This window comes from Alnus glutinosa, chromosome 9, assembly GCF_958979055.1.
Source record: "Alnus glutinosa chromosome 9, dhAlnGlut1.1, whole genome shotgun sequence".
Taxonomy (NCBI): Eukaryota; Viridiplantae; Streptophyta; class Magnoliopsida; order Fagales; family Betulaceae; genus Alnus; species Alnus glutinosa.
The window spans coordinates 26,173,133-26,200,359 of record NC_084894.1 but is presented as its reverse complement, the minus strand read 5'-3'; the positions used below and the strand labels follow the sequence as shown (position 1 = coordinate 26,200,359).

Genomic DNA, 27,227 nt, shown 5'->3' with positions numbered 1-27,227 from the left:
AAGTTTAAAATAGGTTCTTCTGTCACTTTATCGTCAAAGTTAACGTGTCACATTTGTCTCATTTGACACGCTAGCGTCCATGTTAACTCCTGAATGCAATATCATGTTAGCAAGTGTCAAATCATTCATAAAAAATAAAAAATAAAAACAAATATTATTGAGGTTGCTCATCATCAAGTTGTATGTTATTTAGTCTTTGCATTCCTTCAACAATTATTGAGCTAGCATGTTGGCTTTCTTGGCCCGATTGAGGCATGTGGCTTGGGCCTTGTCAACCTTGTCTAAATCGTGGGTTCCTAAGTTTCTACTTTAGACCTGGATAGGATAAAGATACGTTTGGTACGCGAAATGACTATTCTATTAGAAAAAATGAATAAATTTAATAAGAATCGAAGAAGTTAGAATAAAATAACATTGGTATTAAAAGTATACCATATACTCTTAACACTTCAAATAGCCATTTCCTCATTAACCATGGGAATAGTTATTCCAAGGCTATTTCATTTTACTTTCTTTCATTTCTAATATAAGTTATTCTATTTTTTCTAATGAAATAGTCATTCTGCATACCAAACGTATCCTAAATGGATATGAAAGTATATCGGCTACTATCATGATATATCTACAAACTTTTATGTATGGTCAAGGTGGTAATTGGTAAAGGCATATACACCAAGGATGTGTAAAGCTTCCGAAATCCTCATGTTGAATATGATTACAGTTAGGCAACCTACCGACAGAATTTAAAAGGACGGCTGACAATCCATGACTTTTACCAGTTAAGATGGCTATGCCTGAAAGAGTTTGAGATTGTTGAACCTCCCCTGCTGCTGGAAGAGTGAGGTAACAACAGTGATGCCGGAAATTAATGGTGGAATTAGTGTCAGGAAAGAGAGTCAGAATTCTAGAGTGTGATGGCTGCACTGTGCACCGAGTATTGGAGTTCCTGGGTCAATGAAAATTGCAAGGGAGATAATGGAGATGAGAGATATGGTGGCAGAATTATGTGCTATTGTGAAGAACTATCTTTCCATGGAAAGATCTGAGATGCTGGTTAACTATGAAGTTCAATAAACAATTAGCTAATTGCTTATTGCTAGGATCTGAGCTCCATGCAAAATATTTTTGAGACCCTTGTTTAGAAAAAGTCAATTTCAGCCACAAAATTGCAATAAAAACAAGCACAATTCAACAAGTTTAGGGATATAAATTCCATAATCGAGATGATCCTAGCTAAATGGTAAATGGGTGTGGAGAAGCTTGTAAGACTACAAGACCCTTTTGCTTTTTGGGTCTATTTTTTCAACAATAATGAGAAATCACCCCAATATGCAGTCATACATTCACTATATCAACTGCTGCCTATCATATCCTCAATAAGTTGTCCAATAGAAGTGAACGAAGATCCACCATCCATCACAGCTTTTCTGGCCATCTCTCCCATCTCCTTCACCTTCTTCCTAACCTCATTACCACCATCCATCAGTCGGCTTACAGCTCTCTCTATCTCTTCAGCCATCACCAGATCACCACCACTCCTATAGTCCAACCTCATCTCCATTGCCAATCCCAACTCCCTCACCATCTCAAATGCATTGAGCTGCTGCTCAGCATATATAGGCCATGTCACAATAGGTACGCCATGCCACAAGCTCTCCAAAATTGAGTTCCATCCGCAGTGAGATACGAACCCTCCTACCGCTTTGTGGGCCAGGACCTCCACCTGCGGCGCCCACCCACGGCATATCATCCCCCTCCCTTCGATCCGTTCCAAGAAACCTTCTGGCAGGATGTCATCGGGGGACGGCAAGGAGGGGGGCAGGCCAGGTGGCCGCAAGGACCACAAGAACCTCTGCCCACTACGCTCCAGCCCAATAGCTATCTCTTTCACTTGGGTTGCACTGAAGCTCCCCATGCTCCCGAAGCATAGAAACACCACGGACGATGGAGACTGAAAATCAAGCCATCTCATGATGTTTTCATGCTCAGCCCGATCCAAACCAGGGTGAGGTTGCCCCTTCAGGTCAAGCACCGGACCAACTGGGTACACCGGAGGTGTTTGTCCATCGGAAAACGAACCGAGACCATGTTGCTCCAACTCTCTGAACGTATTTACTATAATCCCTTTGGTATCTCTGAATCTTTGAGCGAGCTTAATATAAGCAGCGTAGCCACCATCCTTGTTAAACACAGCTGAAGGCATAACAGCTGCCGGAACTGCATTGACAAAGCCGGGGATTAACAATTCAGGATCTGCGTCACTGAATTCGGCGCCGTTCGCTTGGTTATGGCGAGTTGGAAGGTAAAGCATGAGACCAAGAAATCCTGCATTAGAGGTGAAGAATAAATAAGAAGGAAGACCCAGTTCCCTGCCCACATCAATCATTGACATGCAGAAAAAATCAAGAACCAAGGCGGCAACTCCTGACACAATCTTTGTGACAGCATGTTTGACATTGGGCATGTTGCTTTCTATGAAAGCACATCTGTAGGCTTGGGGCGATTTCAATAGCTCCGATGGAGGTGGGTCTACTTGGGGGAGATCTACGACCTGGATTCGAGCTTGTGAGGCGGTGAGCGATCTGGTGTATGCATCTGCAACGGGAGAAGAGGGGAACTTCATGGAAAGGACTGTGATCAAAAGCCGATCATCGCGATCAAGTAGGCGCTTTGCGAATTCGAGGGTCGACACCAGGTGGCCCATTCCTGGCGTTGGGATGAAGACGAGTTCAGCTTGCCTCATCTTCTCTCTTTCGTCTTTCCTGTTCCTCGTAACCACTCCCTAGGAGGCTGAGACTAGTTTCATAGCTCTAAGATGGATAAGCACACGTAGGCTCTATATCTGCCATAAGACCGCCCGAATTATTCGCAATTCGGGACAGCAAATTTCAAGAATCCTGATTCAGGAGTCTGTGGTACAACGTGCTAACATCTGTCAACATGCAGCATCTTTTAAAGTTAAAGTATCCAGCTCTTTGAAGTTTTTTTTTTTTTTTTTTTTTTTTCCTCTCAGCGAATCGTGTTCCTCCTGTTTATTCGTACTTTTTGCCCATCTTTGTATCACACACGTTGATGCAGTAAATTTTGAGAACGGTCAGACCGGCCGGTGACAAAATATATGCAAAAATAAGAAAAGACTATCAAGGTAACAAAAGTGGGAAGCCTCCAAAGCAGCCTAGGTCAATGAAATATGATCTCTTGCCACCCAAGACATAACTCTTAATTACTTTGTCCATGTAAAAGTAAAAGTTGTCACGTGAACAAAAGTAGTTAAGAGTTGTGTCTTGAGAGGGCAATGTATCATATCTCCTAAGTCAATAGTGTTTTTTTTTGGGATAAAACTGAATCAAGAGACAGAGGAAAGAAAAAAAAAAAAAAAAAAAAAAAAAAAAAAGTGTACCTATGACGGTGATTTCCCTTCTTTATAATCTTTACCATCCACGTTTACAATTGACAAGCGAAATCAACTAAGCGGTAATTTGGCAATCACATAAGGAAACAGGTTAATACTTGAGGTTAATAAGTAGGATTATAAGGCCAATAAAGAAGATAATCGGGTTTCTTCTCCTAGGGCGTCCCCCATGGTGCTTTCTTATCGGGCATTAAAAATCTTGTGTTTACTTGCAGTCGAGTTTCATGTTGGAATGATTCTAAGAGTGAATTATTTGTTTCCCATGTAGACGAGGTAGCCATGTGACCCACTACAATTGCTTGATTATTGTCCATATAAAGGCGAATGAGGATAGGCCCACAGTGGTGATTTATATCCACTCCCTATCCCCATGAAGTTTTTCTCCCTTGCACCTTACTTGTTTTGTGCGTCATATTATTGTCTTCCCATGACCAGATCAATCTAAGGGTCTATTCCAGCCTTCTAGAAATTGATGGATGGTTCCAAAGGCTTGAAACTTAAACAGAGAAAAATCAAAACAAAACAAACAAGCTTAAAGAATAGAAATTAGAAAAAGAGCCCAAAAGGAAAGCAATAAATAACTGTTATTTCTCCAATGATGATGAGCAGAGCCCTACAAATTCTTCTCATCTGTCCAGCAAGTTGGTCTCAGGTCTTAATCTAACGTTGTACATGATTCCATAACTGACATACCAAGTCGACAATCTGCCCCGCATGTGAAGGTGCAGAACATAGGCTTGCATCTGCAGGAATGAACCCTCCAAGTGAAGTTTCAAATTGTATTTTTCCAAGCAAACCACCCCCAAGCTGTTTTCTAAGGTAGACTTCTTCAATTTTTCTACCACATTCCTAAAACTACTTTTCCAATGAGTATTCAAATTGTGGGAAAAATGTCCATTCTAAATAGTATAAAGGGGACAAAGCAATATGATAAGTCTGCGCTCCATGCAATATATTTTTTTGACACTTATTTCGAAAAGGGAAATTTCAGCCACAAATTGAAATAAAAACAAGCAAAATTCAGCAATAAAAACAAGCATAATTCAACAAGTTTAGGGATATAAATTCCAGATCAAGATTGTCCTAGCTAAACGGCAAATGGGTGTGGAGAAGCTAGAAAGACTACAAGACCTTTGTTTTCAGTTGATTTCTTCAACAAGAATGAGAAATCAACCCTACATACGCATTCTCTATGTCAACTGCTGCCTATCATATCCTCCATAAGTTGTCCAATAGAAGTGAACGAAGATCCACCATCCATCACAGCTTTTCTGGCCATCTCTCCCATCTCTTTCACCTTCTTCCTAACCTCAATACCACCATCCATCAGGCGTCTTACAGCTCTCTCTATCTCTTCAGCCATCACCAGATCACCACCACTCCTATAGTCCAGCCTCATCTCCATTGCTAATCCCAACTCTCTCACCATCTTAAATGCATTGAGCTGTTGCTCAGCATATATAGGCCATGTTAAAATAGGTACGCCATGCCACAAGCTCTCCAATATTGAGTTCCATCCGCAATGAGATACGAACCCTCCTACTGCTTTGTGGGCCAGGACCTCCACCTGTGGCGCCCACTCACCACATATCATCCCCCTCCCTTCAATCCGTTCCAAGAAACCTTCTGGCAGGATGTTATCGGGGGATGGCGAGGGGGGCATCCGCAAGGACCACAAGAACCTATGCCCACTTCGCTCCAGCCCAGTAGCTATCTCTTTCACTTGGGTTGCACCGAAGCTCCCCATGCTTCCAAAGCATAGAAACACCACGGATGATGGAGGCTGAAAATCAAGCCATTTCATGATGTTGTCATGCTGAGCCTGATCCAGACCAGGGTGAGGTTGACCTTTCAGGTCAAGCACTGGACCAACTGCGTAGACTGGAGGCGTTTGTCCATCAGGAAATGAGCCAAGAGCATGTTGCTCCAACTCTGTGAACGTATTTACTATAATTCCTTTGGTATCTCTGAATCTTTGAGCAAGCTTAATATAAGCAGTGTAGCCACCATCCTTGTTAAACACAGCTGAAGGCATAACAACCGGTGGAACTGGGTTGACAAAGCCCGGGATTAACAATGCAGGATCTGAGTCACTGAATTCGATGTTCATTTGGTTATGACGAGATGGAAGGTAGAGCATGAGACCAAGAAATCCAGCATTAGAGGTCAAGAATAAATAAGAAGGGAGACCCAGTTCCCTGCCAACATCTATCATGGACAGGCAGAAAAAATCAAGAACCAACACGGCAACCCGGGCTGAGCCTGAGTTTGAGTTGGAGGATACAATCTTTGTGAGACAACGTTTGACATTGGGTATGTTCCTTTCTATGAAAACAGATATATAGCCTTCGACCGAGTTCAATAACTCTGCTGGAGGTGGATCTACTTGGGGGAGTTCTATGAGTTGGATTCGAGCTTGTGAGGCAGTGAGTGATCTGGTGTATGCATCTGCAAGGGGAGTAAAGGGGAACTTCATGGAAAGGATTGTGATCAAAAGTCGATCATCACGATCAATTAGGCACTTTGCGAATTCAAGGGTCGACACCAGGTGACCAATTCCTGGCGTTGGGATGAAGATGAGTTCTGCTTGCCTCATCTTCGCTCTTTGATCTTTTTTGTTCCTCCCTAGGAGCCTGAGACTATTTTCATAGCTCTAAGTTGGGCATTTTAGACTGTAGGAGAAAAGAAAGCACACCTATTCCTCCTACCAACTCCCTAGGAGGCTGACATATATTTTCGTAGCTCTAAGTTGGGGTAGGAGACAAGATGGCACACCTATTCCTCCCACCAACTCTCTGGGACACTGACATATTTACATAGCTAGCTTCCCTTACTTGTTTTGCGCATCATATTACTGTCTTTGATCAATCAAAGGGTCTATTCCTGTCTTCTACAAGTTGATGGATAGCTCCAAAGGCTTGAAACTAAATCAGAGAAAACTCAAAACAAAACAACCAAGCTTAAGGAATAAAAATTAGAAATAAGAAAAAGAGCCCAAAAGGAAAGGAACAATAACAACTGTCATTTCTCCAATGAGAGCAGAGCCCCACAGATTCTGCTCATCTGTCCAGCACGTTAGTCTCAGGTCTTAATCTATCTTTATTTTTTTTCTAAGCCAGGTGTTAATCTATCTACTAGACAGAGAAGCTTCCCCTATATCTATATCTAATGGGGTAATATGGAAGTAGAACGCTATTTGGACCTACCACAGAAAGCCTGTGTCACAACTAGATACGTCTTCCAAAAATTTTGAAGGAACCGTGGGAGCCGAAAATTGAGAACATGGATAAAAAACAGTACGATCCAAAACAAGATTCAATTGTGCGTGAATGGGCTGAGACACTAGAAATGTATTTAGGTAACAACAACCAATAGCACAGTGGAAACCAAGTCGACAATCTGCCATGCATGTGAAGGTGCAGACTTGCATCTGCGGGAATGCACCCTCTGAGTGAAGTTTCAATCTTGTATTTTTTCCAAGCTAACCAGGTCTGGCTGTTTTCTGAGGTAGAGACTTCTTCAATTTTTCTACCACATACCTAAAACTCCTTTTCCAATGAGTAGTGTCAAAAATTGGTTCATTAAAATCTGGGGAAAATAAATGGGTTGCACAGGTTTGAAATAAATCAAGGACAAAAGAAAACAGGGAAGCAAGATGAAGTGTTTTGAGCAGCCCGTGTAACAACAAAAAATAAAAATAAATGATGCTGCATACGAGAATAGGTGGGGTCAGCAAGAACTGCTGCACATAACCATTTGAGCCATATAAAATCTTAGACTATCCCGTTCATGAATTTTTCAAGAGAAGTAGAAATAGATAAATAAGCGCACATGTAATTGCACGATTTAGTTCTCTTCTACAAACATGATCATGACAACGTATTACTTGTTACAAGCTCCGGAGAGAAGGAAAGAGTTTGATTCAACCTCCATTATCACTTGCATGAAAAGGAATAAACCCAAACGGGAAACAGAAATTCAAAAAGCATATCCAAAACATTACAACCAATAGAATCAGATGACTCACAAATCCTAGTGACAAATCTCTTCCACCTTGAACTCCATATACCTAAATTCTTCTAGCCTCAAGCGAAGCCAACAACATAGAAGCCAATACCTAAAACTTCACATCTAGCTTGAAACAAATGGAGATGGTCTCACAGAAAATGGCACGAAGGAATGCATAAAGACCAAGAAGATCAGCGAAGCCCTAAGCAGCTATTTACCTGCCGTTTCCAAACAGAGCTGACAAATAACATATGCAAATTATCATGAACTAGCACCCACAAAGCTCTTCCTCCTACAACCAATTTATTCATCCATTACAAAGAAACTCGGCCCTAATTATCCCACAATCACCTCCATTCATATTCAAGGGAGAATCATAACTCAACCCTGATTATTCAAACTCTTGGATTGCACTGACTATCCACTGAACATTGAAAAAATTACGAATTCCAAAACCCTAGAAAACCAATCCGAACACAACAATTAAAAAATAACATCTGAATTTATAACTTACAAAAAAAAAAAATCCAAACATAAACAACGTAATTAACAAGTAACGCCTCAATTCGTAATAATAAAACCAGAGAAAGATCCAGAAAACTACAAGACTTTACTATATCAAAGCAGATTAATCTTATAAACAAGGCATATACAACAATTAAGCGCACCTCTCAGTGTACAAACAAGAAAGATAATCCATTTCCTCAAGATCATCACCCCCGGCTAACGTAATCGACGACCTCGGAATCGGTGACCGACCGCGAGTGCTGTACTATGGACCGTCCGATCGAGTTGATCCAGTCCTCCTTCTCCTTCTCCGAGTCGGCGATGAAGTACATGGTGTCCTGATTGGAGGAGAGCTCGAAGGCGCAGGGCTTGTGGATGATGTCCTCGGCGCCCCTGACGGTGAGGCAGGTGCCCACTGGGACGACACCACGTGGCGAGGAGGAGCGAGTGACGTGGGAGTCCTTGAACCAGAGGAGCTTACCTTGCTTGAGCACGAACCAGCGGCGGCGCCAGGTCTTGATGTACTCGCCCTGCTTTGTAAGCCACCCGGCGCGCTCCGGGTTCGACCAGAAATCCACGCCGTCGTAGTCCTCCGGGCTCGGGTCCTGGCCCGTCGCTGCGCGCCATAGGGTCTCCATTCTCTTTGCCATTGACAGCTCAGATGAGACTTTTGGTAAATCGGTTTGGGACAAAGTTTTGTGATTCTCAACGCAAATTGTCCTAAAATGGTCAGATTTGGCTGGCAGTTGCCAGTGATGCTACGACGCCGTTTTCATTATATATCTTCGACTGTGAGGGAGTTCTTCCAAATCATCTATTAAGGTGCAATTTCCCATGTTAAAAGTATGATTTTTAAATTAAATGGTAAGAAATGTCTGTTTAAAAGTTCATTTTTTTTAAATTGTTAGGTTTTTGGTTTGTGTTGTGAAATTTTCTGCCCATAAAACTACCTTGTATTTTTCTCTTTTTATTTATTTATTTTTTTTTTGGAAAATATATTACCTTCATATATAGCTAGCTATGTTTTGACATGATTTTCGAGAATATCTCGGAGGAAAATGCCTAATCAAATAAGTTAAATGACTTTTAATTAAGATAGAGAGTTTGAGCAAATAGTATCTTATATCTTGGTTTTTGTTTTTAGAAAACAATTAAAGATTGTAACTTTCTGGCAACTTTGGCAACGGTAGTTCTTTTGATTATCGACCCGATTGTATTTGAAGATGTGGCAGCTTGGAAGACTGTAATTTCTCTAGCGACTTGGGTTTTCATAGAGTGATTTTTTAAAAAGACGTCCTGACCATGGCGAATGCTTTGCATCAATGTGTTACTTGTTGAAGTAGTTTTGGCCAATTGATTGAGGATGCTCAAATACGACTCTATAATTTTCAATCATATGTTGTACGGCACATTCGAAGGGAGGCTAATAAAGTGGCTCATCGAATAACAATGTTAGCCCTGTCACAATTGTTAGACCAAGTCTAACTTGAGGAATGTCCTATATTATACTTGCTGAGCAAGCGATACCTCTTTGATATATGATATCATTTCATTAAAAAAAAAAAAAAAAAAAAAAAAAAAAAAAAAAAGAGAGGATATTTGGCATATTGTGTGAAGATAATTAATATGGGATACGGCTAGAATTGGTATTTTTGACGAATATCGACAAATTTAAAGGAGGAAAAAAAAAAAAAACTTCTTTAAGAAAATCATCATTGTTTAATCACTTTATATTAATTGGAAATAAGAACAAAATTCTAAGAAAATATTATTAAATTCCAAAACAAATTTATGACAATTTTAGTAGACAGAAAAGTAGTGTACCTTAGTTAGAAGAAAGATTCGATTATTAAAAAAAGAGAAAAGAAAAAAGAGGACCTATATTGTTTGGATTTCTGTTATTGGATCTCTCTTTTTGACTTCCTTTCCTTCTATCCTTTTTTTTTTCCCCTTTCCTTTTCACTCTAGTTAAAAATGAGTTAAAAATGAGTAATACTATATATATACAACTCTTTTATAATTTTTAACATGTGTTAGTATGTGATTAGAGTCAAAAGTTATAAGCATTTAACACACTCCAATCACATGCTGACACGTGTCAAAAATTATAAAAGAATTATATGTCTAACATTTTTATTAAAAATTAGTTTCGAAACTAATGACTAACGAGGAATTTGAAGGAAAATGTTTGGGATACTATAGTAACTGACGTGATAAGTGTTACAAAAATTATCATGTCAGTTTATAAGGAACTTGTAATAAAACTATAGTACTCGTAATAGCACTCCAAACTAAAACATCATTAAAGGGTGAAAGTATCACAAGGGCAATAACTTGTCACCACTATCCTCTGTCACTCTATATTGTCAAACACTTGGGAAAAGTGGGGCAGGAGTTTTAGAATTTCATTTTCAGGTTATCCTAGTGTTTTACTTCGTTACAGGCAATGTGAAAAGTTAACCAGTAAATTTTGGTTCAATCGGGCCATGTAAGGCTGGACACATGGTTGCTGAGTAACATATTTAACATAAGTAAATAACAAATAAAACACGATCATTAACAAGAACATAAGACTACCAGAAGCTCACACAATGCAGTAATGCACATAATGCATACAGATAATGAGGTTTCTGCCTCCAATTATTCCTTATTCACAATAATTTTTGGATTCTCTTTTTGTATAACTAAGAGCAACTCCATACGCACAGCTAACCATAAGATTGTATTGGGTTAACACATTGACAAACCCGTAGCGCTTGAGCTAGCTCTTACCCGAGCACCAGTTCAATCAGAAGATTTAAACCTCGGCCAACAATGCGGGGAGCATACCTACTTTACTTGCAAGCTGAAGTGATATCAGAGACCAAGAATTTGAAATCAGTTACAAGTTTCTTATGCCAATTCTGGTGTCTGGAGCAATGTATATCCAGTAATCATTAATTATCATGTTTTCTCTGTTTAGGCAACATATGCTTGTGCCAACACAATCACATGTCAACGATGACCACTCGACCAGGCTTTGTGTTGTGCCCGTGAGTGTCAAGTACTGTCTTCATTAATTTCTAATGAAAATTTCTTTACATTGTCGGTTAGAAATCAGATATAGAAAACAAATAAAGAAAAACTTTGTACATACTATATATTTTTCTTGATGTTTGATCGATTACAAAATGGGAAATTGGGAGACATAATCCCAAGCATATTAACTGTGATTATTATATACATAAAAGTCATTGCTGTAAAAGGAAGATGTTATATACTTTTTCTACAAGCTCAGTACATGAGCGACAGAAGTTCTGGTTGGAGTTTTCTTTCTCAGTTGATTTGTGATAGGTGAGTGAAGGTTGCTCTTGCTTTCCTTCTCTCCTCAAATTTTCTTCCTTAACATTGTCAGACTTTACATTATTTGCTTAAAGGGGTTGATTTTTCAGCTTTTTAGCTATCTCGGCAACATATTTACCCTGGTAGAAGGCCAGCTCGAGTTCTAGCTCCGTCGGTTGACGAGATCCATTTGCTGCGTAAGTTCCAGCACCATAAGAAGAGCCACCTTTCACCTCATTCATTTCAAACATGCCGCTGCCAAAGGTGTAGCCAAGAGGGACATATAACATACCATGATGTGCTAACTGTGTTACAGCCGTCAATCTGCAAGAAAGAGATAAAGGAGAATGGAATACCAGATATATCGAGCACGTACATAAACATATTTCTTGACAAATGAAGAAAAGCGGGATGGTGGGAGTGGACAAACTTCATCAATTCGTGCAGAGTCCACAATTCCGTTGAAGTGAACTCATCCCGCTCCTCAAATCTATTTATTAAACCATGCCAAAACTGTTGCTACCATTTGTTTAAGATGGTTATTATTGAGTTTTCATGTAATTGGATTATATGATGGGCATAAAGGTTTCTCCAAACTTTAGCTCCTAATCCTCAACTAGTATATGGTAAGAACAGTTTCTAGAGGAGAAATGTTAAGGGCCTAACCATTGATCCAAAAGCCTTAGGATTATTAGATACTGATTTGGTTAAACCCTTTAATCCTTAAGATCGTAACATTCCACCATGCTTCTAAATCCAACATTCACAGCGATCTATTCTATTGACACTAACTCAATGGTAGTTCTTTCTTTTTTGGCGGCTCCACTCACCTGTCAATATTCAATGACTCAACACTATGCTCATACATAATGCCAAGACATTTTAATCTAGCCTCTAACTTGCCTCCCTTGTCACTCGAATGCATGACGTAATGCCTGCTCTAATACCAATAAACCTTAGGACGGTTAGATACTGATTTAGTTAAACCCTTAACCTTATGATGGTAACAAGAAACAACAATTTCTAAAGACATTCCTTTACAAGTTTTGTAAGTGTGTAAGTTGATAGAGCTCAAACAAAAGTTTCCAGAGGAAAAGCAGAAGTAACTCACGCAGTGAGCTCCTGGCCTCCCCCAGGAAAACCAGTACTCCAGAATATTCCAGCAGGTTTGCCAGCAAGTGCTTGGGATGCCCATAGCTCATGGGTGGCATCGAAGAATGCCTTGAACTGGGCTGCCATCACCCCAAAACGAGAAGGAAACCCAAAAATAAAACCATCAGCCTCCTGAAGTTGTTCTGGCCTGATCTCTGCCACATCATTCGCTTTAGTAGGGGCCTTCATTTTTTGGAGTATCACGTCTGAGAGTGTCTCAGGTACCTGAAGTGAAACACACCAATCCGATCAAATTAAACAACACTCGGTGCAAAATAATAGAAGGCCTCTTCCTCTTTTAAGTTTCCCATTGTTTTTGTGATATAACATATGCATTCTCCTCCACAAAGATTTTACCTGCCAAAGTGTTGCTTCAACACCTTGAACTGCATTAGCTCCTCGTTGCACTTCCCTTGCCATAATCTCCACGTGTCCATGTAAGGAGTAATACCTGATAAAAGGAAAAATTACCAACTCAGATAAATTTCTACTGAATTCAAAATCATTGAGAGGGAGGGAGGCACAGGAGATTTATACTTACACTATAAAGACCTTGGTGGTCGCCATAGCAGCAGCCTGGAATAGGATTTTGATCTTGATTTACTGACTACTTATGCATGTTAATAAACAGCGGCTCCCTGGATGAACGCAACCCACATAATGTATACATTAAAAATATGCAAAATATGTGCAACTCAAAAGAAATTTATATGATTCAAAATGGTGCCAAAAGGAGAAATCAAGTGATGAAAATTGAAAAGCAAACAGATACAGTTAACAAATTAAGATAGCCATTGCCTCAATCCTGTAAGAGCGATATCTGCAGAGCATGATCATATGCAAAACGATTGGAAACGTCTATATATCTTCAACATACATAATCAGTACAAAAACTAAGAAATTCATAGACGACAAAACCGACCCATGTCATTGAACTGCTCAAAAACTAAATAACTTCACCGATTGTACCTCAATCAGCTGCACAAGCAACCATATAAGGAGTTTTATCGAACCAACTGAAACGAAGAAGAAGATAAGCTAACCTTTGTCAGTGCGAGGCTGTGGCAGAAGATAGGAGAAACAGACAATGAAGCGTAAAGAGTTGGGTGTTCTACTGTTCCACGAAAGAGTTTCGGGTTAGATAACAATCTATATGACGTGTTCGGGTTATCTCAATTATTATTCCACGTAAGAGTTGGGTTTTTTTTTAAAAAAATTTTTAATGTGTTTTTGGTTTGTATTTGTTCATATATATATATATATATATTTGCAGTTGTAAAATGAAGCGACAGAGCATACTAGGTAAGGACAACGAGCATGTTGTACTTCGATGATGTAATGTTTTCTTTTTTCTTTTTTCTTTTTTCTTTTTTTTAAATGTGCAAGAACCAAATCGCAGCTATTTCTTGCCCAGATTACTAGTAATTGCAAGGCAGCAAATGTAAAAGAGTTTTTATGAGACCTACTTATTCGAATAGGTGGACGAGCGGCCTGAAACTTATTTAGACAAATAAACCTCATAAGAGCTCTCTCATATTTACTGCTTGAATTACTAGCAATCTAAAAAATAAAATTAATAGAGATCTCTATCCCAATTTGCATCACACAATGCTTCATATCCGGTAGTTGATTAGTTAGAATTACCCAATCCTACTTGTTGATCCTGGAAAATGAAGATTTGTTATGTCGAGTGGGAATACTACAATAGCCTTTACTAAAAGTCCTTTACAAATTAAGGTTGCAATTTACATGTCAATTGTCACAGCTTTTACTTACAAGTTCCTTATAACTTGACGTGACAATTCACAAATTTCACGTGTCACTTACTACATTAGTCACTTAAATATAGATTGTCACGTAACAATTTACATTACACTTACCACTTTTATAAACTGACACGACAATACACATGGCACTTACATATCCGTTACCAAAATATGAATTGTCACGTGAAAGCCCAAGTAACACTCATTTGCTAAAATGTGAACTACTACGTAAGTTTGTAAGAAAAATGCAGTAACAAATGTAGCACCCCAAACATTTTACACTTCATTGTATTCAAAGGTGACCCACCACTAGGCCATAAGTCATGAGAGATCGGAGGCTGAGTTTCATAATGCCTTTGACGCTCTTGTTTGTGGCAAGAAAACAATCAAAAGACACTAGGTTCAGTCATTAAATATTAAAGAGAGAATAACTAGTATGAGAATTAGCTCCATGGGTGTCAACCAACTTAATTGGCAAAGTCCTATTAACATTTTTTTAAGAACTTGTACCCAATACAGGCAGGTTATCCAATCATCCAACCATTAGACCAGGAAAGAATGAAATTTAACTACACCAAAACATAAGCTCCCATCATTTACATACTAAGGAGCTCCATTCATCCTTCGGGCTAAAAATGGAGCTACGGATGAAAAAAATAATAATCTAGAAATGGATAAAATCTCACTCATTTCTCCACAAATGAAGACTCTGCAAGATCAATGGCACGGACAAGTGCAGCAGCTTTATTCTCACATTCTCTCAGCTCTTCACCAGGATCACTGTCAGCCACAATTCCAGCCCCAGCTTGAATATGAGCAACCCATTCTCGACGCTTGTTTTCATCTTTGTATGAGAACAACATGTCAAAACGAGCATTAGTAGGGAAAATTATGGTTCTCAAAGCGAGGGCGATGTCCATATCACCAGAAAATGAAATGAATCCGAATCCACCACTATACGGCCCACGTCTTCTGACTTCCAGTTGATCTATTAACTCCATCGCTTTTACCTGTATTGCAACAGAGCATACAATGGGAAAACTAAAAGTGAGCTCTTACAGAGGGTTAAATAATTAGCGCTTATTCTCAGAACAACATTAGCGACATTTTTTGAGTGGTTAAAAAGTTGTGTGGGGGCTGGAACTCATAGGGTGTGTTTAGAAGCAACATCAAGGGAGAATTTGCTTTTAAGTGGTTTATTCAAGAGGTTTCAAATGGGACATAGTTCTTGGAAATGCAAGATCGAGAGGAAATCCAAAAACTTGACCATCTTTTTTTTTTTATTTTTTATTTTTATAAGTACAATAACCAAACAAACACCAAAGAAATCGGTGTGAAGTACAGGGAAATGAGAAAAAACAGACTAATACAAGGGAAATAAACCAAAGACAATAAACCCTAAAATACTTAACAAACTTAACAAACCGACACAGGAAATAAAGGTGGATCTTTGCCGCTGTCAATTTGGATTGAGGAACCTGGAGATAAACCAGGAGGGTAGTTGGGAATGCTGCCAGAAGAAACTCCAGCTACGGCCCTTCGTGCCAAATAATGGGCACAGAAGTTTGCACTTCTATCAACTTTCCGAGCGGACCAGGAAAGATGGGGTGGAATAGAGTCAATGGAATTTTGGATTATAGGGGAAATACGCCAATCCTGAGCCACAGAAGGATTTTGCAATGCCAAAATAACTATTTGCGAGTCACCTTAAAAAATCACCCGTGTAAGCTTGAGAGAGATGGCCAAGGAAATAGCAAGTTGAGCAGCCAGAACTTGACCATCTTGACTAGTACCAAAAGGAGCTGGTACATCTTAAAGATGTACCTCAAGAGTTGGAAAAACTAATTGTCAGCTATTCTACTGGAACATCCTAAAAAATATGAAAACTTTAAAAATGGAATTACACTAAAATTATTCACCTCAAATGAAATTAGGTAGTTTGCATGACTAAAGTGAGTTGGAACTTCAAACCCCAAATTTTTAGGCTCTTAGCAAGGCAAAATCCCAAGAAAATGCTTATATCACAATTGGCTGATGAAAATTCTGAAACTTTACTATCTTCACATTTTATATCTAATAATGTTTCTTAATATCCAAGAGAATGCTAACCAAATCAGCAGCATTATTCACAGGAGGTCAATTTTTGAAGATAAAATCAAGAAATCATGATCTATGTCTATGCCAACTGCAGTGCCAAAAAAAGTCCGTGATAAGCACACCCCTAATTATTTGATTAATCCCGATGGAACTAGACAGGTTGAATTAACTTGAATGAGTTTTGGATTCTTAAAGAGTTGAATATACAAAAATCTTTGGAAACTTTGGTACGAAAAAGAATGCAAAAGCATAGATGCATTGCTAAAAGAACAAAGATGGTGACTAAAAGGGGGAAAAAACCTTCGGTGCTCCACTAACAGTCCCAACAGGTAATGCGGCACGCAGAGCATCCCAGCTAGTTAAATGGTCAATTAACTCTCCAGTGACCTGCAAAGACAAATCATGTGGCCAAATGAGATAAAAGAATAATATTGCCACTAAATGCATTTAGTTATTAAGCCTACAATAAATGATTTGGAGATCCTGTTCTCCAAGCATACCATATGAACTAAGCTGAAGATGAATTCAAAGAAAAATGATTAAACAAGATATTCGACAGTTTTTTAGATATCATAATTCATGAGCAACAACCTCGAATCTAATGTTTAAATGTGTTTGCACAAGTTGGGTCAATCATTGATTAAGATGTTTAACACGACGCAATTAACAAATAAAAGATTATACACCTTTGTCCTAAATTGCATTTATGACTAAACAAACAAAAAGAAGAACTTACAGTTGAGCTGATGTGCATAACGTGGGAATACCGCTCGATGTTCATGAGCTTTTCAACCTTAACAGAACCAGGTTTGGAGACCTACATGATCAGTCCGAATGAAATACATGAAAACTTATGCAGATTCTGAAAATTTGATAGAACACCATACATAGTATTAAGTGTAACCACAAAACAACTAACAAAAAAGTAACCACAACATAGACCCATGGGTAAAACTGTTGGATCTAGCAACAGTTAACATGATAAACCGTAATAATGGAATCTGAATACATAAATACTGAAATTTCTTTCCCTCATACATCAAAAGGAGCACCATTAGATGCTATTTCATACTTCGCCTTTTAAGTTCCCAAACATACACATCTACCACATCTAATGACATAGGATCAAACTTGAAGTCAATCATTCAATTTATTGGGGATGTGGCCATGTAGGGCATGAGACAATTACCACCCACATAAGACATGCAGAGACTTGACCCTGGCAAACAAGATTGAAATTGGATAGCACCTTGATAAATGCAGAAAATGTGAGATTTTGAATGAAAACAACAAATTAATTATTAGCAACATAAACTATGAATAGGAAGCAAGCATTACGACAGAGATTACAGCAAGAGAAAAATGAATTGGCCAACATGTTTGACTTTATGTACTCATCCCAGAAGTATCTAGGATGAATGTAAAATTACCAAAGCCAAGAAAATAATTCAGAAATCTATCTTGAGATAGACCATAATACAGGTTCCTATACATTCACTAGAATATAACATTCACCTAGTGACTGTACTTAGATATAAGTTAACTATGTACTTACGAGTTTTGCACTCTGCATAATAAAGAGTACAAACCTTTCCAACATCATTCCTCCCTAAGTCAACTAGCATAATGTGCTCTGCACATTGCTTTTTATCATTTAAAAGCTCTTTTTCAAGCATTAAATCTTCTTTGGGTGTCTTCCCTCTTCTAACAGTACCAGCAAGCGGTCGATTGGTGATCTTTCTCTGTCAACAAATATAAAAATATGCATCCATGTTATTCAAGCTTATGGAAATGATACGCTACTTTGTGGAAAATACAATAGGTAGAGAAATGAAATTCCCAAATCATATACGTGCTGATAGAACCAGAACAAAAAGCAAATGAAACCAATTGTGCAGCAATTTCTTGGATTAATATAATAGCTACCTTCTTCACACGTGTAAGAATCTCTGGACTTGACGCAACCAAGATAGACCCTCTAGCCTGAACATATGGATGAAAAAGTCAGATTTTCAACTTTAGCATATACTTTTCAAGCAAAAAGCGACAGGAAAAGCAAGAAAACCTGTAAGTAGGTCATGTATGGACTAGGATTGACGATTCTCAAAGCTCTATAGACTTCAAATGGATCCGCAAATGTTCTTCGTTCAAAACGCTGACTCAATACAATTTGAAATATATCACCAGCCAAAATATGTTCTTTAGACTGCAATACCGCTTCTTTGTACTCCTCACTTGTCATGCTTGACGTTTCCAATTTAGGACCGAAGAGATTAGTGCATAACTCTATTGAACCAGCAGGAAGCCTTGGGCTGAAATTGATAATTACACCATACGTTTTTGAATTGAACTTAAAAATAGACAGAAATGTAATGAGATATATGGAAAGAAAACATAAAATGATTACTCACGAAACTATATCATGTACTCTAGATACTAAAGTGTCCAAACGCTTTATGCCATCATTGAAGGCCTCTTCAGCAGTAGAATATTGATCCATTCGCACCCAGTGAATCAAATATGCTTTCTGATATCAACAAAATTAACTTAAATATCGAGTTAAATACATATATGTGTACATGTTTATACATACAATTATTCACAAAAGCAGTGATCTATTTTTATTTTCTGGAATTAAATATAGACATCTCGTTCAAGGATGGTTTTTAATGGGAGAGAGCTGGAAGGGAAATGAAGAGAAAATAAGTAGACTAGAAACAAAACCAAGATCATAGGAGCCTTCAAAGTTATGGAACAAGTATATAGTTCTGCCTTTTGTTTGTTTTACTTAAATTGTGTCCCTTGCTAATTTGATTTCCTATTCAAACAGAGAATGCCAATGAGAAAGATGGGAAGTTGCCATTATACATAGATTCGGAACAGTAAGCAATGTGAAGCTAAAGGGCCAAAAAAATGTATTACTTGATGAGGAAAAAAAAAGTAGCTCATTGATCAAATTAAAACTACCTTCTCCACATGATCGAACACAATTACATCATCGTAAAGGCCAAGATGAAGATCAGGAAGGTTCCTGTCATCAAGTGGGGCACTAGAGAACGGCAACTTTTTCCTCTCCACATAACGCATTGTATCGTATGAGAAGTAACCAACCCATCCACCTGGCCAAGAAAAAGGGTAGCACTAAATACAGATTAGTGATCATAATGAATTAATAATATGAGTAGCATGAATTAAACCTTTTTCTATTAGTTACTTTCTCTTGGGGGTACTTTTATGCTAAGTACACTAGCACTGGCAGGACCTAATTCTCTCAAACACAAGAAACAGAACGCATATCTCAATTAAACTGATAGGACACAGATATTCTAACATACATCCAGCAATATAGAAAACTAAGTTAATCCCCTTTTCTTACCACAAAACGCTTCTGGAAGTCCATCGACAAGTTGGGGTGTCCATCCCTCCATGATTCTTTGAGGAACCGTCATTGGATCATCCACAATCTCCTCTGTCCTACGCCCTTCCTCATGGTCCATAATTGTAACCATATTCTCTTTTGCCACAATTTCTATTGTCGGCTGAGCTCCAACAAAACTATACCGCCCCTACATAATTCACCCAACCGAAAAAACATAAATAATTCACATCTCATGAGGATACATAACACTTGCGAAGTACAACAGAACTATAAGTGCTCACCATATTGGAACCCCCCAAACCAGGCTCAACCGATTCAAAAAGAAAGCTTGGAGCATCTCTATCATCTTCCTTTACTAAACACCGGTATGCAAGCACCGGAGTTAGGTGATCAGAGAATATGCATCGGTATAGAGGAATCAAATTCCCCTTCTTGGAAGCTTCAAAAAACTGTTCTGAATTTTCAACTGCATGAATTGCATCATAATAATCAATATTCACAAACAAATCATTCGTTTGCGTCAAATTAACATTTTTTTCAGGCTTATCAATGATATATTCTGTTCAGATTCCTCATTATGAAAACTGAGCCTCATAGCATTACGCCAGACTCAGAGGAGAGAATGCTTTTGTTTTCTTGGATACCAAACAAATCAAGCGTACCGATTGGTAACAGTGAAAAGGGCACGAAGAAAAGAAATTGAAGCTTTGATTCATCGTTAATCACGATTCGGGACCAAAACTAAAAATTGAATCGGAAACCATATCAAAGTTCTGAAATGCAATCCCTATACTTAAAATGCCATTTCATTTTCTTTTATCTTCATGAATTTTCTCAGCAACCAAACAGAACCCAAGAAAACCAACAGAAATTAACTCCATATAACAGCATTTGGAGAAGAAATCGAAGGGGTACCGAATGAAGGACTCTGAGCAGAGCATCTGAGTGCAACGGCACGCCAGCCCGAGCCAAGCAGGGTGACGGAGCTTAGCCTTGAGCTTGAGATTCTCCCGCTAAAGTTGACGGACACTGGATCAGCTAATCGGAGAGTTGACGGAAGTTGACGGGGCGTAAGGGCTAGGGTTTCCATAGTCAGCATTTTGACAGAGAAAATGTGAAGCGGTAAACACAAAAACAGAGAAAATGCCGACAAACAAAGTTGTAACACAAAAACAGAGGCGTCCCTCTCTTGTCTATTGTAGATGAAATGTCAAAAAGTAACGGCTCAAGGCTCAAGCGATCATAAATGAATTAAATCAATTATATTTTGAGCAGCAAGAATTAATAAGTGTAGTTTTCCCAGTAAATTCGTCGCCTCATCTTCTTGCTCGAATTTATTAGTTAATAAAAAGGATTTTTTGAAAAAAGAAAAAGAGAGAGGGAGAGAGAGAGAGAGAGAGAGAAGTGGCAATTAAAAAACAAGAAAAGAAAACTTTAAATCAATCATCATTAGTGCCAACGATTATATCATTAATTTATTGTTATTATTATTATTATTTTACCCCTGACAATCAAATTCTATTTTCCTCTTTAAAGTATTTTATGACTCGTTTAAATGTGTAATTTTTTAAAAAAATTATGAATAATGAAAGCAGGGGCAGCGGAACTAGCTTGGCCCCAAGTCCTAAGGTTTTTTCAATTTTTTCCCTCAAATCTCAAATTTTGACTCCGCCCCTAATTGAGATAATTTGTTTTTTAAATGGTTTATAAAACTTGAGACAAAATTATAGAAAAAAAAAAAATTTGAATAAAATCTTAGTAGAATTTGATATTTGAAAAACAATATTTAAAAAGTATTTAAAAAAAAAAATATTTCTCACCCAAACTTGTCATTAATATATTCAAAACGATAATCCCAATCAATTATTTATTTAATCTTTTAATGAATAAAGAATATGTGTTTCAACTATGAAATGCAGAGTATGACTTTAGATGTCAAGCATAAATAGAGGATTCAGTTGGCAACGACCAATAAATAAATAGTTGGAGATTTATTCAAAATAAATAAATAAATAGTTGGAGACCAAAATTCAAGCTTATTTCTTTTATAACGACCTGTCATACTGTCATTAGTAATTTAGTGGTGCAGTTTTCGCATTATTTTTATTTTTTTAAAAAAAATAAAAAAGGCGCGCCCACAATATTCTATAATTCCTTCAGCAAGAAATTGAGCAATAAAGGGCCAAGTCGAACTTCATCAAATTCTGAACTGACAAAATATTTCTTTTACTTTTTGGCCCTGCGTTAAGTCCATATTTAAAAATCGAGCCTTGCCAGTTGTTTCTGAATTGAAAAAAATAAATAAATGAGATATGATTCGTCAGAATTAGTTACCAAACACCACAACCAATCAAATAATTACATGGCAATAAGGAGATACTTGGTAAGATACGTGTGGAGGAAAGAGAGCCCATGACATGAAGAAAACAATCTATCCCGTGAGGTATGCAACTATTCTATTCATTCTATCGACACACAACAATCTTTTAAAAAATTTCACTTTTAAAAAATTTCAAATAAAAAGAATAAAAATCAAATTTAACAGTATTCTAAACAATTAGATTTTAAGGAATATTTTTGTTTTTGGGAAAAATACTCTATTAGTTTATGGAGTTTGATATCTTATTAAATTGCTCTTTGGTATTCAAAACTGATAAATAGTTCCAAGGCCGGCTCAATAAATTTTGAAGCTTAGCTAAAGTGATAAGTTTAAGTGGAGCTTTTTTCTTATATTTAAATATTAATTAAATTAAATTTATTTTAATACTTATATTATATTTATATTTATTTAATATGTCAATTGAAACACTTTCTTCTATTTATAAAATGTAATTTCAAACTTTTTTTTAATAACTTATTAGATATAGAATAACTTATCACTTGATTCAAAGACATGAAATAATAATATTTAAAGATAAATAAAGACAAAATGGTAAAAAGCTATTTAATTAAAGATTGTTGTGTAAATAAAACATAATGTGAAAAAAAAAATTATTGGACATTAAAGACTCATCGAGGGTGTGATTCTATCTATTATGCACAATGCAAATAATGAGAATTTATGCATTTTAAAGACTTTTTCATATTTTTCTAAACATTCAATTCAAATAAATATTGGAAAAAAAAATTATACACGTTGCTTTTAAAAAGAGTAAATAAGTGAAACTTTTCAAGAATTTATGAATTTTTTTTTTTTTCTTCTGAATGTGAATAATAAGACTTTCAATTTGTAATTACTTTTACTATAATTGACGGTCTTAGTTAGAAGCTATTTATTAAATTTTTACCATAATAGAGTATTAAATTTTGTTTTGGAAATAACATTTATTATACAATTATTAAGTGCGAACCTTAATTAAAGAGTATTTTATTAAATTTTTACCATATTAGAGCCTTAAAAATGATTTTTGAGCCTTATTTTCTTTTTTGAAAAAATACATAAATTTATTACATAATTATTAATTGAGAGCTTTGTTTAACTGGGCAGGCTCAAGCCATGCACCCGTGATGTCTTTAAAATTTAACTAGTAAAACAGATAAGCAAATTTAAAATATATATTAAAAAAAAAAAAAAAAACCTCTGAGCACGAAATTGCAGCCAATTCCTAATACTTAAAAAATAACAAAAAGAGTGATTAATTAGGTAAAAGACACAAATACCACGTGGCTCGTGCATGGGGATCCAAGTATGGACCACAAAGACAGAATCAGGTGGGCCCGCACCAAGCCCGACCCACAATACCCAATCCCAGTCATACAAATCCATGCAAACCCGCCATGTACTTCTCTTCTAGGGTTTCCTTTGCAGCCAAGCAAAAACCATACAAACTCTCACTTCGATCTGCTGCCTCTTCATCTTCTTCTTCTCTCAAAAAGGGTTTTTTGGTTTCTGAAAAAGCCTAAGAAATGGCAGTGAAACCCTCAAGGGCGGAGAAGAAAATATTGTACGACAAGAAGCTATGCGCCTTGCTCAGCCAGTACTCCCAGGTTCTAATCGTCCACGCTGACAATGTGGGCTCGAAGCAGCTCCAGAGCATTCGCTCGGGCCTCCGAGGTGACTCGGTGGTTTTGATGGGCAAGAACACGATGATGAAGCGTACCATCAAGATACATGCGGAGGCGACCGAGAACGAGGCTGTCATGAACATCCTTCCTCTTTTGGTGGTATGCTTCATATGAATCATATGATTCTATCCTTTTTTTTTTGTTTTTAGTTTTTCTTTTGTGGGTCTGTTTGGTTGGTGAGAGAATGTGTGGAGAACGAAGAAATTAAATGGATTTTGGTCATAGCCTCATAGGGTTTGTTTCGTCATTTGGGTTAGCAGAAAATGGATTCAAGAAGAATTAAAAGAACAACAAAAAGTTCACTCTACTGAATATGATTGGCTTAAAAGAACAACAAATAGTTTTCAATATGGGAAAAGTGCGGGATGTATCATTAGATGCAAAGCTTTATTATGAATTTTCCTTTTCCCCAATTGTTCTCAGCAGCAAAAAGAGAGTTATGGTTGTTTGAGATTCAATTTATATGTTTTTGAAGTTGATTATGGTTCCCTGTTTCTGTTTCATCTCTGATATGTTTCTTTGTGCTGATTCTTTGTTGATTGCTTTATTTCCTCTTGAAACAGGGAAATGTGGGGTTGATCTTCACCAAGGGTGATTTGAAGGAAGTGAGGGAAGTGGTTGGCAAGTATAAGGTATGGTATTCAAGCTATAACAATGAATCCATTGTTTCTGTCTCGGCGATTCATACTTGGTAAAACTACTGCTATCATCTTGTAGGTTAATTCCTTTTCTGGACCGAGTATTCTCCAGTTTGTCGATCGATTAACATATTGCTGGTTTCGCATATGCTGAATCTGTATTATCCATTTGTTCTTTAGTTACAAACTTTTATATTCTTGGTTATTTCCACTCAGTTGGCTATGTGAATTTTTTTTATTTGTAATCATGCCCATTCATATTCATTCATGCTTTCCTTTCAATATTATTGCGCTTATCTTTATACCTATCTCGATATTTATTTGTTGGGTTCATGTTTCTATGACGTCCTCTTGTTTGAGAAACCAGTATGTATGTCTAGGGTCTAGTCCAAGAGCTGTAATTTAATAAAAACATTGTAGTTAGATCAAATGTACTCGATTTTGCAATAAGAAAATATGTAGGTAAGAGAGCTTAGGAGGTTTCTATCGTGTTTCAGAATATGTTTGGCCTTGCGATTTTGTTAGTAAAAAGTGTATTTTTAAACAAAATTATAAAAAGCGTCCAGATTGAAAGTACATTTTAAAAAATTTACATTTTCAAATCGTAGGTAATTAAGGAAGTGCATTTTAAAAATTAGACCACAATTTTACCAAACAACACTTAACTGCATTTTTAAAAATTGCATCGTACATTAGTAAGAGCAGATAGGAGTGTAAAAAAAAAAAGTAAGAGAGAATAGGTGGGTTGAATTGTCGTGTTTCAGTTAGGAGGTTGAATGGTCACAAATACAATTGATTGTGAAATGGTGGCATTTAGTCAGTTTATATGGCTTGAAATCTTGGTGATATTTCTTCCTGTTTTGATTCTGGCATTTGGTCATATATATATATATATATGTGTGTGTGTGTGTGTGTGTGTGTGTGTGTGTTTGTGTCTTAACTTATTTAACCTGAACAGGTGGGAGCTCCAGCACGTGTTGGCCTTGTTGCACCAATCGATGTTGTTGTCCCCCCTGGAAATACAGGACTTGATCCTTCTCAGACTTCCTTCTTTCAGGTTCATTTTCAACCTTCCACCCACAAGTTCCATGTCTGCTTTATTATTCTTACACTTGAATATTTTCAGGTGCTGAACATCCCGACCAAGATCAACAAAGGTACTGTGGAGATCATCACCCCCGTGGAGCTCATTAAAAAGGGTGACAAGGTGGGCTCCTCTGAGGCTGCACTTCTTTCAAAGCTTGGGATACGTCCATTCTCGTATGGTCTTGTCGTGCTCTCTGTTTATGACAGTGGATCGGTCTTCAGTCCTGAGGTGCTTGATCTCACGGAGGATGATCTTGTCGAGAAATTCGCTCTTGGGGTCTCGATGGTCACCTCGTTGTCGCTGGCTGTCTCCTACCCAACTCTTGCTGCTGCACCCCACATGTTCATTAATGGATACAAAAATGCTCTGGGCGTTGCAGTAGCTACAGAGTATTCCTTCCCACAGGCGGAGCAAGTAAAGGAATTCTTGAAGGTTGGTATTTGACATGTTGTAGAATTATATTCCGCCATCTTGTCTGTCTATCTGTCTATTTGTGAATTTTTGACTGATTGCTCGAGCAAAATTGCAGGATCCGAGCAAGTTTGCTGTTGCGGCTGCCCCTGTTGCAGCTGCTGATTCTGGTGTTTCTCCAGATGCTGCTGCCAAGGTGGAAGAGAAGAAGGAAGAGGTGGAAGAAGAGTCTGATGATGACATGGCTCTCAATTTGTTTGACTGATTTCAGTAGGCTGTAGGGTTGAGGGTAGACAACACGTATCAGTTTCCTTTTTCCTCTGGATATTCGATCTTTCAGGAACATGCAAAAACCATTAATCGACCATTTAAGTTTTCTTGAACTTTGTTGCATTACCATATTGGCTGAAAATTGCTTGTGTTGTTGGGGCTTTAATCTATCTTTAGGTCTTAACAGAATTTTTCTTGCATTTTGTCTTTCAAGTTATGGGCAAGTGAGGATATGATTTTTTCTGGAAATAATGCTATTTATTAGATTTCTATAGGACTCTAATGACATGGCTTTTTTTAAAAAAAAAAAGAAAAAACTGATTAAATGGTTGATTTTTACTGTTAAATTATCAAATTGTATAAGAGTAGAATAATATATATATATATATATTTTATGATTCATGAGTTAAAGATTTGAAAGATGGCCCTCTCTCTTTCACTTTCTATATATAGATGAAAGTAATTTCAAGTGTTGTTATGGGTTGTTTGTTAATGATTTTTTTTTTTTTTTAGAACAAAAGATAAAATAGAAGTGTAATCAAAACAAGAAACATGTTATATAATTTTATTGGACATTTTTTTTTTCTAAGTCAACCATTGAATCTATAAGACCCACATGTGAGTTTTTATGATAATTTTATTAGTACATCAAGTGTCCATAAAAAAATAAGGTGGCTTTTAAAATCATCATTTGATCAATCACACATCTAACAGTGATTTTAAAAGCAACTTTATTTTTTTATGGACACTTGATGGACACTTAATGTACTAATAGAATTACTCTTTTTATGAGTTTTACATATACAATGATTAATTAAAATATATATATATATATATATAACAGATATACAAAAATCATTTCTCTCAAAACAATGCCTCCGGCTTTCAACCCAATTGTTCAAAATCTCACTATCTATCTCTCTAGTCAAAAAAGCAAATATAAGATTGGAACTTTCACCAACCCAATTGTCCAAAATCTGTTTAAAACTTTAATGCAGGTCCATAATTCTCTAAGAAAAGGGAGCAGATTGGTTAGTAGGTGTTAGAGTGAAACACTAGTAGGTTTTCTTATAATTAAACAATCGATGCTTCATGTCCAATATTTCATTTCCTT

At 37.2% G+C, this 27,227-nt stretch overlaps 6 protein-coding genes across 7 annotated transcripts; 1 reads left to right on the top strand and 5 right to left on the bottom strand.

Moving 5' to 3' along the window:
• Positions 1–1,152: 1,152 nt before the first annotated feature.
• Positions 1,153–2,937, bottom strand: LOC133877132 (UDP-glycosyltransferase 71K2-like). The gene has a single exon (XM_062315380.1). The coding sequence runs from the start codon at positions 2,741–2,743 to the stop codon at positions 1,352–1,354; it is 1,392 nt and encodes a 463-aa protein (XP_062171364.1). The 5' UTR covers positions 2,744–2,937; the 3' UTR covers positions 1,153–1,351.
• Positions 2,938–4,354: 1,417 nt separating this feature from the next.
• Positions 4,355–6,998, bottom strand: LOC133877796 (UDP-glycosyltransferase 71K1-like). Its single transcript, XM_062316210.1, has one exon. The coding sequence runs from the start codon at positions 6,006–6,008 to the stop codon at positions 4,608–4,610; it is 1,401 nt and encodes a 466-aa protein (XP_062172194.1). The 5' UTR covers positions 6,009–6,998; the 3' UTR covers positions 4,355–4,607.
• Positions 6,999–7,966: 968 nt separating this feature from the next.
• On the bottom strand, positions 7,967–8,654 carry LOC133877797 (pleckstrin homology domain-containing protein 1-like). The gene has a single exon (XM_062316211.1). The coding sequence runs from the start codon at positions 8,575–8,577 to the stop codon at positions 8,134–8,136; it is 444 nt and encodes a 147-aa protein (XP_062172195.1). The 5' UTR covers positions 8,578–8,654; the 3' UTR covers positions 7,967–8,133.
• Positions 8,655–11,034: 2,380 nt separating this feature from the next.
• On the bottom strand, positions 11,035–13,542 carry LOC133878579 (probable NAD(P)H dehydrogenase (quinone) FQR1-like 3). Of its 2 annotated transcripts, none has more exons than XM_062317148.1 (5): positions 13,444–13,542; positions 12,942–13,038; positions 12,758–12,851; positions 12,360–12,625; positions 11,035–11,572 (listed from the first exon to the last, which is right to left on the bottom strand). In XM_062317148.1, the coding sequence occupies exons 2-5, from the start codon at positions 12,965–12,967 to the stop codon at positions 11,338–11,340; spliced, it is 621 nt and encodes a 206-aa protein (XP_062173132.1). In that variant the 5' UTR covers positions 12,968–13,038; positions 13,444–13,542; the 3' UTR covers positions 11,035–11,337. The 2 variants fall into 2 exon arrangements, with proteins under 2 accessions (XP_062173132.1, XP_062173133.1); XM_062317149.1 differs by lacking the exon at positions 13,444–13,542 and adding an exon at positions 13,370–13,426.
• An 884-nt stretch (positions 13,543–14,426) lies between these two features.
• Positions 14,427–20,957, bottom strand: LOC133878258 (anthranilate synthase alpha subunit 2, chloroplastic-like). The gene is made up of 11 exons (XM_062316791.1): positions 20,558–20,957; positions 19,924–20,108; positions 19,640–19,829; positions 19,231–19,382; positions 18,675–18,790; positions 18,329–18,575; positions 18,190–18,246; positions 17,853–18,005; positions 17,000–17,080; positions 16,564–16,650; positions 14,427–15,176 (listed from the first exon to the last, which is right to left on the bottom strand). Exons 1-11 carry the CDS (start codon positions 20,739–20,741, stop codon positions 14,853–14,855), a joined length of 1,776 nt encoding a protein of 591 aa, XP_062172775.1. The 5' UTR covers positions 20,742–20,957; the 3' UTR covers positions 14,427–14,852.
• Positions 20,958–23,548: 2,591 nt separating this feature from the next.
• On the top strand, positions 23,549–26,156 carry LOC133878567 (large ribosomal subunit protein uL10-like). The gene is made up of 5 exons (XM_062317125.1): positions 23,549–23,806; positions 24,271–24,339; positions 25,304–25,402; positions 25,472–25,864; positions 25,962–26,156. Exons 1-5 carry the CDS (start codon positions 23,549–23,551, stop codon positions 26,106–26,108), a joined length of 966 nt encoding a protein of 321 aa, XP_062173109.1. The 3' UTR covers positions 26,109–26,156.
• The last annotated feature ends 1,071 nt before the right edge of the window (positions 26,157–27,227 follow it).